The 18,464-nt window shown below is 37.9% G+C and overlaps 1 protein-coding gene across 1 annotated transcript; it reads left to right on the top strand.

Moving 5' to 3' along the window:
- The first annotated feature begins 766 nt into the window (after window positions 1–766).
- Window positions 767–7,633, top strand: LOC128173640 (uncharacterized). The gene is made up of 2 exons (XM_052839312.1): window positions 767–850; window positions 1,284–7,633. Exon 2 carries the CDS (start codon window positions 1,373–1,375, stop codon window positions 7,130–7,132), a length of 5,760 nt encoding a protein of 1,919 aa, XP_052695272.1. The 5' UTR covers window positions 767–850; window positions 1,284–1,372; the 3' UTR covers window positions 7,133–7,633.
- The last annotated feature ends 10,831 nt before the right edge of the window (window positions 7,634–18,464 follow it).

Below are 18,464 nucleotides of genomic sequence, written 5' to 3'. Positions count from 1 at the left end.
GATTTGCCTAGGCATAATGAAGTAAAATAATGTAGAGTTTTATAAACAGTGTAAACATTGATTGCGGTGTATAAAACATGGGATAAATAGAATCTCATATGATTTGTAGTATAATATGATTTTTATCCAACTTGTGTGTTTTATCCCCTCACTAAGGCTCAAGAAAAAACACTTTAATTGTTGGATGAAAATCATATCCAACTACAAATCACGAGATCCTATATATTCCAGTTCTTTACATCTTCTGCCGGGCATTTATTTTTCATCATTGTTAATATAAAGAGGATGGAATTCAAAGTTTTTTTCACTTCTCTTTTTTAATTGGCATAGCGGGGCCCTTCCTGACTGGTCAGTTTTCTAGTTCCTTTTAAAACTTGGTAATTGTTTTTACTTATTTACGTCACCTATTCTTCTCTCTGTATTAAATAATTATATAATCAAAATTTTAAAAAATTGAAGGTTATATTTTTAAATGAATAAATGCACATCATTCTGACACCATATGAACTTCATAAATCACAACTGCATAGACTTTCTGCTTGTATAATTTTGATCTCAGCAATAGTGAACTCTTTCTTTCTGTTGGCAAGCAGAGATTCGGGCAAAGATTATGTTTTACACTCCTCTCTGGAAATCTTTCTCATATGGTACATGGACATCTTGTCTTGGTCATTGTGTTGTTACTTGTTTTATAAATATCGTTTTTGTACGAATCAGTTCATGTACGAGTTATTACAAAATTAGAACTCTTCTGTTTTAAGAGGTGCACGGTTTTTGCATCACTTTTTCCCGCTACAACACACTAGTCAGACGCTGTTAGCAATGTCGCACTACTTTGGTTCGCCACGGTGTAAGTATTTACAATATTTACTTCCTACATCTAGTTTTTATAATCATTCATAATGCCATATCGATGTGTTGTTTATTTACGAGTCACTACATACTGTATCGAGTCATGACGAATTTATTTACCATAAACGTATATCCTGTCAATAGATTATCCTCGTAATATAACAGAAATTAGTTTGTTAACGTGCATCTAATAGTTATAATTCATAATATTGTGTATTTATATTCATACCTTTATCTACGGTCCATCAGTAGCGTCATAAATAGGTCAAATATATGTATGCTTGCAATACATGCTAGTTTTCATCATAATATGTGCTGAATGCATGATCTGCTCAGAACCTTAATACTGTCGTAGGGAAGTTGTGAAAATGTGTAATTTTGTGTCATATATGTTTTGATTATGTACTTATTATTGTTTTGTTTTATTGTAGCTTTTAACCAAGTTCACGAATAAATCGTTATCTAAAGTACGATTGGTTAGCTATCTGCATTCTTGAGGCAGAATAGTAAAAAGACCCACATGGAGCCATCGGAAGTAGTGGACCCCGTCAGGGTCAAGAAGGAGCCGGTCTCACCCCGTGAGAAGGATTCACACTCCATGAAGAAACCCACATCGAAACACGGATCGCAAAGCAGTACGAAACATTCATCCTCTTCAAGCATCATGAAGCGTGCCAAAGCAGAAGCTGCTCGTGCTCTCATAAGGCTAGCTGAAGAGGAGGCAGCTCTCAGGAAAACGTTATCTCAGCTTGAGGAACAGGACGAGATTGACCAAGCAACTATTAGAGCCTCAGCAGTGAGAAGGAGATCCGATTACAACGCAGATATAGATCTACTGACAGCCAAGAAAACAGCAGCTGCACTGGATGCAGAAGCTAGAGTGTATGAACAGGAATCTGTTGGAGGTGACTTAAGTGAGTTTGATAACATTGATGATGATATTCATGTACCAGAGGAAGACCCTCATGAGAGGACTAGTGAATATGTGAACACTGTGCATTTGGAAGGACAAAGTGAAACCATGTGCCCAGACGCATCCATTGTTCCACAAAACGCTACACACAGACCACAATCCGAACCACAGCCAGTATCTCATGCTACCCATGAGATGAACGACTCACGCCGAGCAATTCTGACCAATAACCCAGTAGATACATATCGTGACCTTCCTGAATCAGATATACGTCCGCAAACACCAGCTACAACATACGCAGAGATGCCGCCTGTCACGCGTCCAAACATTCCAATGTTTCCTGACATTTCCAAATTCCTCTTAAGGAGAGAACTGTTAATGTCTAGACTCTATCAATTTTGTGACAAACCAGAAACCTATTTCGTGTGGAAATCGAGTTTCAAAAATGTCCTCGCCGACTTACAAGTTTCTGATTTTGAGCAACTTGACCTTTTGGTGAAGTGGCTAGGGCCAGAATCCAGCTCATATGCCTTGAGTATTCGGGCCGCCAATGCAGACAACCCGTCGAAAGCTCTGCGTCTCCTATGGGAGAGGTTGGACCAAAGATATGGTGCACCCGAAATGATTGAAAGCATTTTAAAGGACAAGCTTGCCAAATTTCCTAGACTTAGCATCAAGGATACACAGAAACTCTTCGAACTTGCTGACCTACTTACAGAAATTCTAAGTTTAAAGGAACAGACAGCATACAAGCCACTTCTAGCATATTTCGACTCTTCGGTTGGGATAAATCCAATCATAGAAAAGTTACCTCACAACATGAGAGAAAAGTGGATCTCAAGAGCCTACAACTACAAAGAGACCAAGCAGTGCTTTCCACCGTTTAAGTTTTTTGTTGACTTTGTAAGGGAAATGAGCCGCGTCAGGAATGACCCAAGTTTTTCCTTCACCGAAACTATGAACACACCGCAGAAGATCATTCGCTCGTCTCCCTTACCTGTTAAGACTCGAATTACCACTGCAAATACAGAAATTTCCTCAGATTCGAGGGACGACACCGTCTGTGCCATTCACGGAACAAGCCATCGACTAAGTGAGTGCCGCGCATTCCAGACTAAACCATTAGAAGCCCGGAAGGCCCTTCTCAGAGAAAAGGGGTTGTGCTTTAAGTGCTGTGACTTCATGCATAAAAGCAGACACTGTAGGGAAAAGATTAAGTGTACCATTTGTGATAGTGACAAGCATGTGACAGTTATGCATGGAGACACCCCCTCTAAAGTTCATGGCGGGGAGAGAACTCCTCATTCAGGGAGAAATACCTACAGAACTACATCCAATCCACTTGTAGTGGAGTCCTCATGCACGGAGATCTGCGGAAATATGACCTACGGGAAGTCGTGTGCCAAGATCTTACCTGTGTTTGTACATCATAGCAAAGATCCAAGGACCCGCGTGAAAATGTACATAATTCTCGATGACCAAAGCAATCGATCTCTTGCCAGAAGTTCGTTCTTCGACATGTTCAAGATTTGTTCACCACCCGAGGAATACATCATGAACTCGTGCAATGGAAAACTCGTAACTTCTGGTCGACGTGCCTCGGGATTTGTGATGGAATCCTGCGATCGCCATGTGAGCATAGACTTACCTGTTCTCATTGAATGTGACAATATACCAAACAACAGACAGGAAATTCCATCGCCGGATGTCACGAGATATCATCCACACCTTGGTGACATTGAGCTTGACCGCTTAGATGACCAGTGCCAAATCTTGTTGCTCATCGGCAGAGACGTACCATATGTACACCGCATTCTCGATCAGAAAACTGGCCATCCCGATGCACCGATTGGACTTCGATCCCCATTAGGATGGACTGTGGTTGGTGACGTGTGCCTTGGATCTCAGCATCAAAGTAGTGACGTCAATGTATACAAGACTTTTGTATTATCCAATGGACGACCATCCTTATTACGACCTTGCGAGAACCAACTCGTGATTAAAGATTCCCCAATGTCGAATAGTTGTACCAAGCAACTTCTGGATATTGATGATAAGACATTTTTACTTACTCCTGACGACAATAAGCCAGGATTATCTACAGAAGATAGAATCTTCCTTGAGGAAATGGAAAAAAACTTCAGAAAGAACTCAGATGGTAACTGGGAGGCCCCACTTCCGTTTAAGAGCCAGCGCCCACGTTTACCAAATAACCGTTCCATGGCTTTGGACAGAGCTAACAGATTCAATCTTAGTCTTAAAAGGGATCCTCTAAAACAAAAACATTTTATCGATTTCATGCAGAAACTCTTTAATCATAAGCATGTCGAGGTAGCGCCACCTGTTGACGAGGAGGAAGAAGTTTGGTATCTACCTGTCTTCGGCGTATATCACCCTCGCAAGCCAGACCAGATAAGAGGAGTGTTCGACTCTTCGGCTACCTTTCGTGGACTATCCTTGAACGATGTCTTGATGTCTGGCCCAGATTTGAACAACAGTCTGCTCGGAGTGTTCATTAGATTCCGAAAGGAGCCAGTGGCCATAACAGCCGACATACAGCAAATGTTTCATTGTTTTTATGTTAGACCCGATCATAGAAACTACTTGCGCTTCTTCTGGCACCGAAACAATGACTTCAACGAAGACCTGATAGAGCACAGGATGAGGGTCCATGTGTTCGGAAATGAACCATCGCCCTCCGTAGCCACGTACGGTCTACACAGAACTGCATTAGACGCTAAGGATTCCTTTGGACCAGATGTCACAGACTTTGTTCTGAAACACTTCTACGTAGACGACGGTTTGATATCTGTACCCACCGAGAAACAAGCAGTAGACCTGATGAAACGAACTCAACATGCTTTAGCTGTTCATGGTAATTTACGTCTGCATAAGATTGCTTCAAACAGCAAGGATGTCGTACGAGAATTTGATCCAGACGATTTGTCGAAGGAACTAAAGAGCCTAGAACTATCAGCTGACTTACCTATACAAAGGAGCTTAGGACTCTACTGGAACATGAACCTTGATACATTTACCTTCCAGATCTCCAGCGAGGAGAAACCCTTGACTCGTCGTGGAGTATTATCTGTGATAAACAGTATCTACGATCCCTTAGGATTTGCCGCACCGGTGACGATAGAAGGGAAGCTGATACTGCGCCAGCTGACAGTCGGAAGCACTGGATGGGACGAGCCACTCATCGATATCGAAGGACAGAAATGGCAGACATGGAAAAAGATGCTTTCCGATCTCCAAGATGTATCCATACCCCGTCAGTATGTTCCATGTTCTCTGCAAGGGAATATTCGTATCAAGCTACATGTGTTTTGTGACGCATCTGAGAAAGCAATTGCTGCGGTTGCCTACATTCATGTGATTTATGATGAAAACAAACACTATGTAGGATTTGTTATTGGGAAGACCAAAGTTGCGCCCCCTCATGGGCATACGATACCAAGACTCGAATTGTGCTCTGCTCTTCTTGCAGTTGAAATCTACCAATTGGCCAATGAACATTTGAACATCGAGTTTGACTCTGTGAAATTCTACTCCGATAGTAGAGTAGTTCTGGGGTATATTACCAACCAGACAAGAAGGTTTTTCATTTACGTTTCGAATCGAGTTGAGCAAATACTCAAGCATTCGACCCCGGAGCAATGGAATTATTTTCCTACAGGACTAAACCCTGCCGACATTGTGACCAGAGGCTTAGCAGCTAACAAGCTTCAAAGCAGTGCTTGGATACAGGGACCCATTGATTTTCTCATGAGACAGTCATTAGAACCTGATGATGCCTCTAACCTGATTACCTGCAAATCTGATGTGAATACCTACCTGTCTGAAGTCGAGCCAGTACCTGAAGCTTCATCTGGACAAAGTATTGTTGACAGATTTGAGCGGTGCTCTCAGTGGTCTAGACTGGTGCGTGCGTTCGGTATTCTGAAAACTAGAGCACGCCAAAGGAGAAAGAAGACGTCATATAATCAGTCTGTTACCTTCAGTGAAGCTGAAAACTTTATCATAAGTGTAGTACAGCACAGCGTTTATAGCGAAGAGATTCGATGTATCAGCAGTGCCCAGGCCCTTCAGAGAGGAAGCGCGATTCAAGCACTGGGTCCAGTCCTAGACGAGCAGGGCATCCTACGTGTAGGAGGGAGACTCAACAAATTGAAGTTAAATAACTTTGAGAAGAACCCAGCTATTATCCCAGGGTCTCATCACATTGCTACCTTACTAGTCCGTCATCACCATGACCTATTGAAACACCAGGGCCGTCACCTTACAGAGGGCGCTGTCAGATCTGCAGGACTCTGGATCACTGGAGGAAAAAGACTTGTGTCTTCAGTTATTTACAAATGCATCACCTGCAAGAAGCTGAGAGGAAAGATTGCGGCACAGAAAATGGCTGACCTCCCAGCTGACCGGCTTGAACCTGCACCTCCATTCACCAACGTCGGTGTTGACGTCTTTGGCCCCTGGCAGGTCATCACTAGAAAAACACGAGGAGGGAGTGCATCCTCCAAACGATGGGGTGTTTTATTTACATGCTTAGTGACGAGAGCGATTCACATAGAAGTAGTTGATTCGTTAAGTTCTTCAGCATTCATCAATGCAGTGCGCCGATTTACCAGTATTAGAGGGAAAGTTAAGATATTTCGGTCGGACAGAGGTACCAATTTCATTGGAGCAACAGACGACCTGAAAATTGATACCATCAGCGTTGAAGAGGACACATTGAAGAAGTTCTTATATGATTCTGGGACAAAGTGGATATTCAATCCCCCACATTCATCACACTTTGGAGGCGTTTGGGAAAGGATGATTGGGCTCGTACGAAGGATCCTGGACGCCATGCTAATGGAACCAAGTAATCGGAATGTTACTCATGATGTTCTCTGCACCTTGATGGCAGAGGTGACCACGATCATCAATTCCCGACCGTTGACGCCTGTGTCAGCCGACCCTGATAATCCGTTCGTGCTAACACCCAACGTACTGTTGACACAGAAACATTCTTCTGATTTCGACTGCCCCGAGTTTGGTGACATCAGTGTAAAAGATATGCTAAGATCCGAGTGGAAACGTGTGCAAGGTCTCGCGAACCAGTTCTGGAAGAAGTGGAAATCTGACTACCTCCACTTACTTCAGCCGCGCAGGAAATGGAAGAGTGAAGAGCCAAACATCAAGGAAGGTGACGTCGTGTTGATGAAAGAGGACAGTCCAAGGAACTTTTGGCCTATGGCAGTTGTGCAGAAAACATTTAAGAGTGATGATACTTTAGTTAGAAAAATTCAGATAAAGTTGTTAAGGAACGACAAACCTGTTATTCTAGTCAGACCAATTTGTGAAGTGATTCCACTGTAAGCTGTGTAGGAATTTTGTTTTATAAGTAACATGGTTAGTACATGTGGTACTTTTCCATCATTTATTTCATCGTCATGAGGCAAACTTCATTTTTGTAAGTTTTCAATCTGATTTAATTTGTCTTTTTTTTCAATATGTGTAATAGTGATATCTTACAGATATCAGGCGGGGAGTGTGTTGTTACTTGTTTTATAAATATCGTTTTTGTACGAATCAGTTCATGTACGAGTTATTACAAAATTAGAACTCTTCTGTATTAAGAGGTGCACGGTTTTTGCATCACTTTTTCCCGCTACAACACACTAGTCAGACGCTGTTAGCAATGTCGCACTACTTTGGTTCGCCACGGTGTAAGTATTTACAATATTTACTTCCTACATCTAGTTTTTATAATCATTCATAATGCCATATCGATGTGTTGTTTATTTACGAGTCACTACATACTGTATCGAGTCATGACGAATTTATTTACCATAAACGTATATCCTGTCAATAGATTATCCTCGTACATGTAATATAACAGAAATTAGTTTGTTAACGTGCATCTAATAGTTATAATTCATAATATTGTGTATTTATATTCATACCTTTATCTACGGTCCATCAGTAGCGTCATAAATAGGTCAAATATATGTATGCTTGCAATACATGCTAGTTTTCATCATAATATGTGCTGAATGCATGATCTGCTCAGAACCTTAATACTGTCGTAGGGAAGTTGTGAAAATGTGTAATTTTGTGTCATATATGTTTTGATTATGTACTTATTATTGTTTTGTTTTATTGTAGCTTTTAACCAAGTTCACGAATAAATCGTTATCTAAAGTACGATTGGTTAGCTATCTGCATTCTTGAGGCAGAATAGTCATCATCTGAATCCTCGTTTTCTTCTTCGCATCTCAGTTTGTAAGTGCTTCCATGGGAAAATATAGGACAGATTTATGAAATTTCATTTCTTGGATATCAGATTCCGCAATATTTAGACTAAATTTGCTAGAGACCGCGGAACATTAATTGGCAAGTTTGGAAATATACAACTCCAAATCGTCAAATTTCACCTGTAGCAGTCAAATCATTTGAATTGGCGGGGACACTTGTTTTAACTTGCTATATAAATTAAAGCGATCGAAAGACATTTTATTTAATATCAGCAAAGCAATTGAAAAATATTTTACTTCATATATATATATATATATATATATATATATATAAAGCACAGAGAAATTCACCTTTTTGGAGTTCCACCTCCGCCCCGGCCGGGGCTTGAACTCACGACCTCTGAAACCCATTCTCCTAGCAGTGAGCGGCCACCGCGCTAACCACTGGGCCATCTAGGCAAGACAAAAATCTTGCTTTCGATGACGAAGGGAAACTAGCGCGCTGGTCGCTCACTACACGGTCGTTTGAGATACAGGTGGAATGCAGTTAAACGACAATTTGAGAGGATCGGGACGATACACATTGCATAGATATATACATATAATAAGCACAAACATTGCAATAACTCTCAAATTGACATATACCTGCCCATAGTGAATGATAAAGATATACATAAAGCACTTGTATATCTTTATCATTCACTATGGGCAGGTATATGTCAATTTGAGAGTTATTGCAATGTTTGTGCTTATTATATATATATATATATATATATATATATGTTCAGCAAATATTAGAAGATCCGAATTTAGGAGAGATTATACGAAAGGCAAAGCATTGTCCGATGACTTCAGAGATTCAGTCATCATGTTTGTGTATATACAATGAACACGTATATCTCTTAAATATAACTTAGCGGAAAAAAAGTTTTATCTGGGTATAATTTTAATTTATTAAATTAAATTTGGAATTATTTTTCTCTAGGAATAAACCCTGATTAAAAAATAGTCTCACTCGACTTCAGACTAGTGACACTCTGCATGGGCGTTCCCCAGTCAATTTTGACGAACGATATCTATTTACATATGTATACCCTCTTCACAATAAAATCAGTTGGTTTCATAATATAGAGTACACATAGATATCGTTTGTCATTTACAAAATTAGCTGTCGAGCGCGTATGATTCTCTAAAGTCATCGGACAATGCTTTGCCTTGCGTATAATCTCTCCCGAACTGTGGTCTTTACCTATCGGCTTATTATCAACTCATTGATAAGAAATAATACATTTTAAATCCGATGTTTTCTCAAACGTCCGGGCCAATTTGTCATAGCCATTTAAAATGTTTAATGCCTTTACGAAAGTTGCTGAATACTTGCCTGCACATGATTCACACACCGATAAAGGTATACCACCCATAATAGCACCAGATTCAATGAATCTGAATGCATAGCAAATGTGTATTTTGAATACTTGGATATTATTTTCATGATAAAAGAGAGGAACACTTGTCCTAAAAATGATCTTTTGTTGAAGAGTTGACCCCTTTGCTTTTAATCTAAATAAATATTTCTATACATGTATTCGGTATAAATTATTTTCAATAGTTTGTGTATTCCTAATGAATAAATAAGCCTTTCCACCAAAGAATTTATTGATATTCTTTGTATTTACTTTTTTAATCTAAAATATGCGCCTCTCCCCATAGACCTTAATGCAATCTCATTAATTAATTACTACTTAGTTAATAATACTTTTGAAAATTTCTCTCAGTAAATATTTTTTTCTAGTCTTAAACATTCATTTAATTGAAGTATACATAAAAGTATAAATAAAAGTATTTAATTCATGGTGGATATTCAAGGTTAGAAAAAGTAGGTCCTTGTATGGGTTGGATACCTTAGAACTGAAATTATTTATTTTGACGCTATTCATACATCCACTCCGAAGAGTAGATAGTGGGGTATACTGTTTTACAAGGAAACTCAAACATTCCTTACAGAAGCCACCAACATACAGAATGAGAACTGCTGATATTCATGATAAGGTGTGTCAGAATAACGAGAATGCCGAGCAACATTATGCGTTCAGCATTAGTAGTAATGAAACAAAGGACAATATTGTAAATGTCCCTGTAGTTGAAGCTGTTAGTCGATTCTGGAGCGAATGTTAATGTTATCGACCAAAAGTTATGGATATCCGTGAAAGTCAACCGAGTGAAATGCGTTAATGAGAAGTCATTCAAGGAATTGTTCGCTTAAGGAGGATAACCCCTCGCAGTAATCGGAAGTTTCTAAGCAGATGTGATACCTTTTGTCTCAAAAGTACTAAGACTTAAAACATGGTATGCAGTCTCCTCTATCATTTTATTCCACTCTTTGTATATTTCTCCCTTTCCCAGTAACGATCTTACTACGGGAATGCTTCATGGTATATACCTTTCAAGGGATACATTGGACTTTGGAGTTGATGATTTTGGCTCTGAATTTTTACAGGAAAAAAACGTAACATATTCATAAAGGTTTTTAAATAAAGTAAAATACAATGCATTTATCCATTCGTGCATTTTTTAATACTGAAAGATATACTATCAAATAAAGTTAATTTTTTTTATATGAACAAATTGTTAACATAATTCTATAGAACAATTTCACGAAATAAAAATTTATAAACTACTCATTTTGTCTGTGCTTTCAAATGAAGCACTTTCTACTTCCACAATGCTTACACGTAGGCCAACACTGAAAACCTCAGGTAGTGACGCCATTTGTACCTCAAAGATTTTAAAGTCTCCTATAGTCTGAAATGGTAGATTATCATTTGCATGAATATCAGATAAGTCAACACAAAAAGGTACAAACTTGAAACCCGCTGGTCGTTGAAAATGTCTGATACACTGTATGCGTTGATAGAGTTGGAGGATCAGTATCTAAGAATAATCAGCGTGAGCACTATTTGCCAGCCTCGCAAGGAAATCGCACAATATGAAGAAGGGGAATACATACACGCTAAATGCAAAGGATCTCTCTACATAGCAGTCATTGCTAATATCAGCTATACGTACAGTCGCGTGCCATACATAAGTTCGCAAAATGGTCGTCCTAACATCGTTTTTATCTGTAACAAGATTGATTCTAATAAAGGAAATATGGCCCATTTTCCATAAAAACCGGAATTAATAACTTCGACGGCCATTTTCCGAACTCATTTATGGCACAAACTATCTTACAAAAGGTATCAGAGACTTGGGATAAAAAGACTAAGATCCTATCTTTTGTAGATTTTACTGTTTATTGAGTATTCTTTTTAAATTAAAACTTTGCAAAGAACAATCTGGGTGGGAATCAAACTAAATTTACTTGTTCATGAACAGTTCACCGTAACAATTTTCTTTCATTATTCCATGTTTTGAATTTATAAAAATGAAATTTCCTTTTTTTTATTTTACCTTTTTGTATTTATATTTTTTGGGGTCAATGATCAGGAAACAAGAATAAAATTTTTTGTGTTAACTGAAAAAAATCAAAGGAAAATTTTCTTTGTCATATTGATTTATTGTAAAATTTTAAACGACAAGAAACATCTTTAGGATAAAAACGCTCGAGAACTAAACATACATTTAAAGATTCATCAGTTTGCTTTTTAAGAATAAGATGAACAGCTCAAGTATCTTATTAAGGTGGTATGTAACATCTGTCAATATTTACATTTGATTAAAGTACATTATAGTTTAATACGTTCACTGGCTCAGAAGAAATGCTGAAAGAGTTGCTGCTGCTAGTGAGCAGAGAGATATTCAGCTCAATGTATGTTGAAGTCGAAGATAAAAGGCAATCTTTCACCTTAATTCTGATTTTTTAATACAGAGAAATGTCAAAAACTTTAAAGAGATGCCATCTTCTGTTGCGTGTACAATTCTCACACTACTACTGTAATCTTTAGGCAACTTTTGCCACACTTGAAGAACAAACTCTGAGGAACCTTGTTGGAAGGATATGTGAACATGACCTAACTTGTTTTTGATGTTCTAAATGAGTCCTCACAGAATGAAAGACGACAAGGAACCACCCCCAACCATCAGATGGTGTTCCGAGCTGGTGCACCTGCAACCACAGTCGAGAGATCCCTTCAGATATTGAGAAACTTCAACAAGTTCCTGTTTCAATAGTTCCTGTAAGATCTTAAAACTTATGTATCGTAGATTTAATATACTGAATTTAACCAAACTCTGTACTAAACAATGTTTCTCATGTTTTCAGGATTTCCAAAGAGTTGTCTTTGATGACCTTGTCTTACTTTTAGCGAGACGCTATAGAGAAGACATCATGACTTCAGCCCCTGATGCAGAACATAGGGAATAGGCATTCAGCATATAGACAGTGTATCCTTTGGCACCATGCCCATTTAGGTGCAAGAAAATGCAGGGTATTATCCAACTGTTGTGTCTGGAAAATCAGGAACAAATTTCCTGATGCTTTTAGTCAGTATAGAGGATTTATGGATGGCAGACTAGGATAAAGTAAGCAATCTAAATATGCAATAACTTACATATGTTATCAGTACAAATTTATTCATTTTTTTAGCTAAAAATAAAGTAATCATACAATAGTGTTAAATTGACATGTAGCACTTTATATCTTATGTTTCTCCAATATTAATGTCTTTTTGTCATGAAATGAATCTTGACTTCCGTTCTAAAGCAAGCTGATCTGTTGGTGGTGGGAGTGGAACCAGACAACCGTCTTGGATCATCTGCGTCCAGTACCACTGGTTGGTTCATCCCTATCTCATCTGATACGCTGGACAGAAAAATCTTTTCAAGCAGTGTTGGCATATATTCAAAAGCTTTCTTCACCTGTACAGGGTGAACCGCCCACCTTCCACTTTTGTTGTTGTAACTCCTCTTGTAGCTGCCCAGGCGCAGCCAAGCTAATCCAGATCAGACACAGTTCAAAAACACCAGGGTTATGGCAGACCTGTTTATTTATTGTGTCTAAAGCAAATGGTAAAATGCTGAAACAAACATATAAACAGGAATTACACAGGTGTTAAAAATTAACATTAGTTCTTAAACACACATGTAAACGTATCTGAAGGGAGCCGTGTATATAATAAACATCGAATTCCTTTGCTTGTTACTAGAATATATGAAACAATTTAGTAGAGTACTGTTAAGTAGATACAATATACAAGACTCCAGGTCAAGTACTATGTAGAATGAGGAGACTGACGATCGACATATAAATATGCTATAAATTTGACCCAACAACATCAAACTGATTCTATTCGCAACTATAGTAGAATAAGAGGCAATATTCAGTTATATTCATTCAATTCTGTCATTGACAAATGCTTAATGTAACATGTTTTATGAAAGATATAGTGGCACTAACATTTGGCGCGAAAATAAAACAGTAAACAATTTTCCCTACACATTTTGTCGAAAATATCAATACATTTTGTACTTTCTTTCATAAATAATCAGCTTATTTTATGTATGCAAATAATCATATGTGTACAATCATATACACAAAATAAAAGTTTAACACTCTAGTATTTCTTACTGGCGGTCCATGCCTATTTACAATTTTGTGTATTAATATCGAAGTCAAAACACTACGGCCATGTCATGCACAAAGTCGCAGAAGTATGTGAAGGGTGGGAATAACACATTGTATATACGCTACTACATCGCGACACGATCACGCCACCTATTCTGTAAGTTGGGCGGCATTTTTGCTCGGGTTGATTCCTGTAGAATTGTCTTAGAAGCTTAAAAGTCCAGCATACTCTGGTCTCTCCTTAAATGCCCTTATTTCAGACACAATGTCAGAAAGTTCATACATTTTCCCCCTGTCTTTAACTGTCATCTTGGGGACAGAGTTCAGTGCATCTTGAGAGCAACTTCCACTTTCTCTGGAGAACCATAACGGCTATTAAGGCGTTTCCAAGTTCTTTCCAATGTTGCAATAGGCGTTCCAGTGTTTGCTACATTTGAACTCGGTACTTGCTTAGATGATCCTCTCCGGTCCACCGAAGTTACAAGTCTAGTTCTTCGGCCGGTGTGGCTTCGATTTCCCTTGTCACACTCTGAAAAGGGCACTTCCATGAAACGTTGTGTTCCGATTTGTCATCGAACTTGTGAAGCCATGCTGTCAGTAAATCTCGCTTCACAAGATACTTCGCCAAGTCTGTAGTCATACACTGAGAATTGCTTGTCTCTACATGTTCACTGCGTATTTTGTTGTTAGGTTCCTGTCCCAGATCCTCTTGTGGCGGAACAATGGGTTCTTGATTGCTAACGTACTCTGCTGTTCTTCCCAGTATCACTGAGTGACTTTATGTAGGTTCATACAGAAAGTCCAAATCCTCATCTTCCTCTACTGCCTGTAATTGAGCTACAGCAGTGGTTGCCTCCTTCTTCGCCGATAGCCTTTTTTCCGTTGCATCCAGGTTTGCTTTCTGTATAATTGCGTTGGCTTCGTATGCCGCCTTTTCTTCTAAAAACTTCGACTCCTCCTCTAGAAACTCCAAACGTTTCTTCTCGGTCTCCGCTGCTAACTTCTGCTGTAGACGTACTGAGCTCGCGCACGATCTGTGAGAGGACACAGAAGGTGCTGGGGACTTGACCTTTTGCTTGCTGGTCTTTGTGAGTTCCTGCAGTGAATCTATGGACGGGTATTTCGGAATATTCACAGTAGAATCCGGTACGTCACCTCTTGTAGACATCATCAGTAGTGGATCTTTCTACCGTAGCTGCCCAGGCGCAGCCAAGCTAAACCAGATCAGAACAGTTAAAAATCACCAGGGTTCTGGCAGACAAGTTTATTGTGTCTAATGCAAATGGTAAAATGCTGAAATAAACAGGAATTACACAGGTGTCACAAAAGTAACATAAACAGGAATTACACAGGTGTCACAAAAGTAACATAAGTGCTTAAACACACATGTAAACGCATCTGAAGGGAGCCGTGTATATAATAAACATCGAGTTCCTAATATGCTTGTTACTACAATATATGTCGCAAGTTAGTAGAGTACTGTTATGTAGATACAATATACAAGACTCCAGATCAAGTACTATGTAGACTGACGATCGACATATAAAAATGCTATAAATTCGACCCAAAGACATCAAATTGATACTCTGCAAAACTATCATAGAATAAGAAGCAATATTCAGTTATATTCATTAAATTCTGTCATTGACAAATGCTTAATATAACATGATTTTTTATGAAAAGTTTAGTGGCACTAACATTTGGTGCGAAACAATTTTCCATACACATTGTGTCAAAAATATCAATACATTCTGTACTTTCACTTCATAAATGATAAGCTTATTTTATGTATGCAAATAATCATATGTGTACAATCATACGCACAAAATAAAAGGTTAAAACTTACATCGTGGCACTGATACATCTACCAAACACAAGCGACCATGCTCATAGAACCGGAAACGTACTAATAACAATGAGGGGCGCACTAATTGCCTAAAATAACCCAAAAATACGGGTGATGCTTATCGCCACAGGATCAGAATAAAACATCAAATACAAAATTAATGCATGTAACATAACACCTCTGTAATCAAAACATGTATGACTAGTAGACTAATTGTTCTCGAACAATTAGAGGTCTTTCCACTTCATTGTTTTTTATGTTTGAAATAAGATTGGTTAAATAGAATAAAGTATTTTTTCTGCGTTACTTCATAATAAAGTGTCAAACGATTAAGTTTGCAATTTTTTTATTGCTTGACCTTGACCTTTGACCTTTATGTCATTTTGATTTGACAAGGTAGACTCTTCAATACCAAGTGGTCCGATGTATCTATAATTATTGATTCAAAAACTATCTGTGTTTTTATTATGTTCGAAACTTTCAGGGGCAATAACTGCTACAAAGGGACTTTGGACCCTTTCGATATGAAAAAATTGAAGGAGTGTCTTAGTGTACTGAACACATTAGTAAACGTTTCAAGTCTCTATCTCTAACGGTTAATGAAGAGAAGCGATATCAAGCATTTGTACAATAGGGGCAATTACTCTATAATTGTTACATGATAAGGGTCAATTGGTTATATTTTGAAATGTCTTGTGATGTCCGACTACATCCATGAAAAAAGTTTTTCTCTACCACCCTAAACAAAAGAGATCTATAAACTCATTAATTTATAGTTCTCCAAATGACCTTGACCTTTGACCTTTTTGTCATTTTGTTCGGCCAAGGTAGACGCTTCCATCCCATGTGGTCCGAAGTCTCTATGATAAACAATAAAAAGTTGGAAGTGATTTTATGGAAATGTAAATACTTTCAGGGGCAATAACTACTAGAAGGGGGCCTCAGCTCCTTTCGGTATGAATAGATTGAAGAACCCTCTAAGTGTACTGATAACATTGGTAAAAGTTTCAAGTATCTATCTCTTACGGTTAATGAGGAGTAGCGATAACAAGCATTTTGTACAATAGGGGCAATAACTCTGTAGCTTTTTAAAGGAAGGAGCCAAGGGGCTATATTTTAAAATGTCTTAAGAGTTCTTTTACATCCATGAAAAAGTTTTTCTCTACCACACTAAACAAAAGAGATCTAAAAACTCATTAATTAACGGATTTTCAAATGACCTTGACCTTCGACCTTTATGTCGTTTTGTTCGGCCAAGGTAGACGCTTCCATCTCAAGTGGTCCGAAGTCTCTATGACAAATAATAAAAAAGTTGGAAGTGATTTTATAGAAAAGTAAATACTTTTAGAGGCAATAACTACTAGAAGGCCCCTCAGATCCTTTCGGTATGAATAGATTGAAGAACCCTCTAAGTGTACTGAAGAAATTGGTAAAAGTTCCAAGTCTCTATCTCGTATGGTTTCAGAGGAGTAGCGATAACAATCACTTCGTACACAAAGGGCAATAACTTTGTAAGTTCTGGGAGTTATCACGCAAAGGGTCATTTGGTACCATAACTTTTAATGGGTTATAACATAAAGAAAAAATTGTTTCAATATTTTTAGAAACAAAAAAGCTGTCCCTGGAAAAAAAGAGGAAAAAACAATAATAATAAAAAACATAAGAAATACAAAAGGTCTTTCACCTAAAAGGTGGAAAGATCAAAAATGTTGCTTTGATTTTTATCTAGTGTATGAAAAAGTGATTACAATACTGACCATATGTGTTAAGAAGTAGTTAACTGAGTTGAGCCATCTTTTTTAACAAGAATGTTTCTGTTGATATGGTGGTTTAGTCCAGGACAGCAAGTCGATTCCTGCATCTACGTGGATTATAAGAATGTCGCTTGGAGGCGTATGCATTCACAAGATTCTGAAAATTTTGCAGTTCTGCTGTGCTTCTGTAATAAACAAAATGCATAAGTACAAGTTTTGCCAGCAAATTTCAAAACTTAATCAAGAGATATAAGAAAACTGACCTGCAGTTCAGGTAGTAGGTTCCATTGTTTTGAAGACTTTTATCTAAAACTATCTCGCGAAGGGCCACATGAGCTGGAGAATATATTTCCAACCATCCTTTTGTCCGCTCTTCAGTCAGGGGTCCATGACTGCACTCATAAATGTTGCTCTAGGACAAAACCCAGCTATGAACAGTTATTGTATGGTGTAGGATTCCTATCCAGTTCCCCTTCAAGAAAAAAATAGTAGTTAATTAAGACCATATTTTAAATTATGCTTCTAAAAGTCATCAAATTTATTACCTAAAAACTTCAACAAACTCTTCCTTTGTGTTGGAGATGCTAGCTGTGAACCAATAATGGTTGACAACATGCATTGTCCATGACAGTAGATCTTTCTTGCTTTTCTCTTGGTCAACTTAAAAGGTATCAAAAGTTAAAAAAAACACTGCGAAAAGAAGTTTTAAAAAAATTGCATGAAATATATTATTCAATAGATAATAGAAAGTATAGTACATTGAATAAAGCAAGTAACTTGATGATTTTTTGGCCCAAATTGTTTGTCCCATGCCAAATATCGAAAGAATGTCTTATGTTTTGGAAGTCTTTTTCTGAAAAATATAAGGTATATATTTTCTTAAGTGCATAATAAAGGGGTGTTGCTAAAACGCGGAACGGAAAACGGAACGGAAAGCGGAACGGAACGGAAAACGGAAAATATCATCTCACGTTTATCGATTTAAAAGGGTATAGACTGGCCAAGAATGATTTACTTTGTATCATTTATTCATATCTTATGAATGATTATCAACATGTGGCTATTTTATTGATATTCTTACAAGTATGAATGTCTATCAAATATAGCATTGCATTCAATTTGCTTTACTGTTGAGTACGAAACGAAAAAAAATCAAATGTACACAAATTGTAAAATATTAAAAGAGTAAATTAGCTTTAACTTTTAAATTATTTTTCTTATATGGTATTGCAGGCATAAAAGGGTAACGCAGTTAGTGAAAGCGTTTTATGTGTTTTATGAATATTTCAAA

Source organism: Crassostrea angulata, chromosome 2 (assembly GCF_025612915.1).
Source record: "Crassostrea angulata isolate pt1a10 chromosome 2, ASM2561291v2, whole genome shotgun sequence".
In the NCBI taxonomy this organism is placed as follows: Eukaryota; Metazoa; Mollusca; class Bivalvia; order Ostreida; family Ostreidae; genus Magallana; species Magallana angulata.
This window is presented reverse-complemented; position numbering and strand designations above follow the sequence as displayed.

Excerpts from the sequence above, each read along its gene's own strand:
- LOC128173640 (XM_052839312.1), top strand. The coding sequence starts at position 1,373 with ATGGAGCCATCGGAAGTAGTGGACCCCGTCAGGGTCAAGAAGGAGCCG.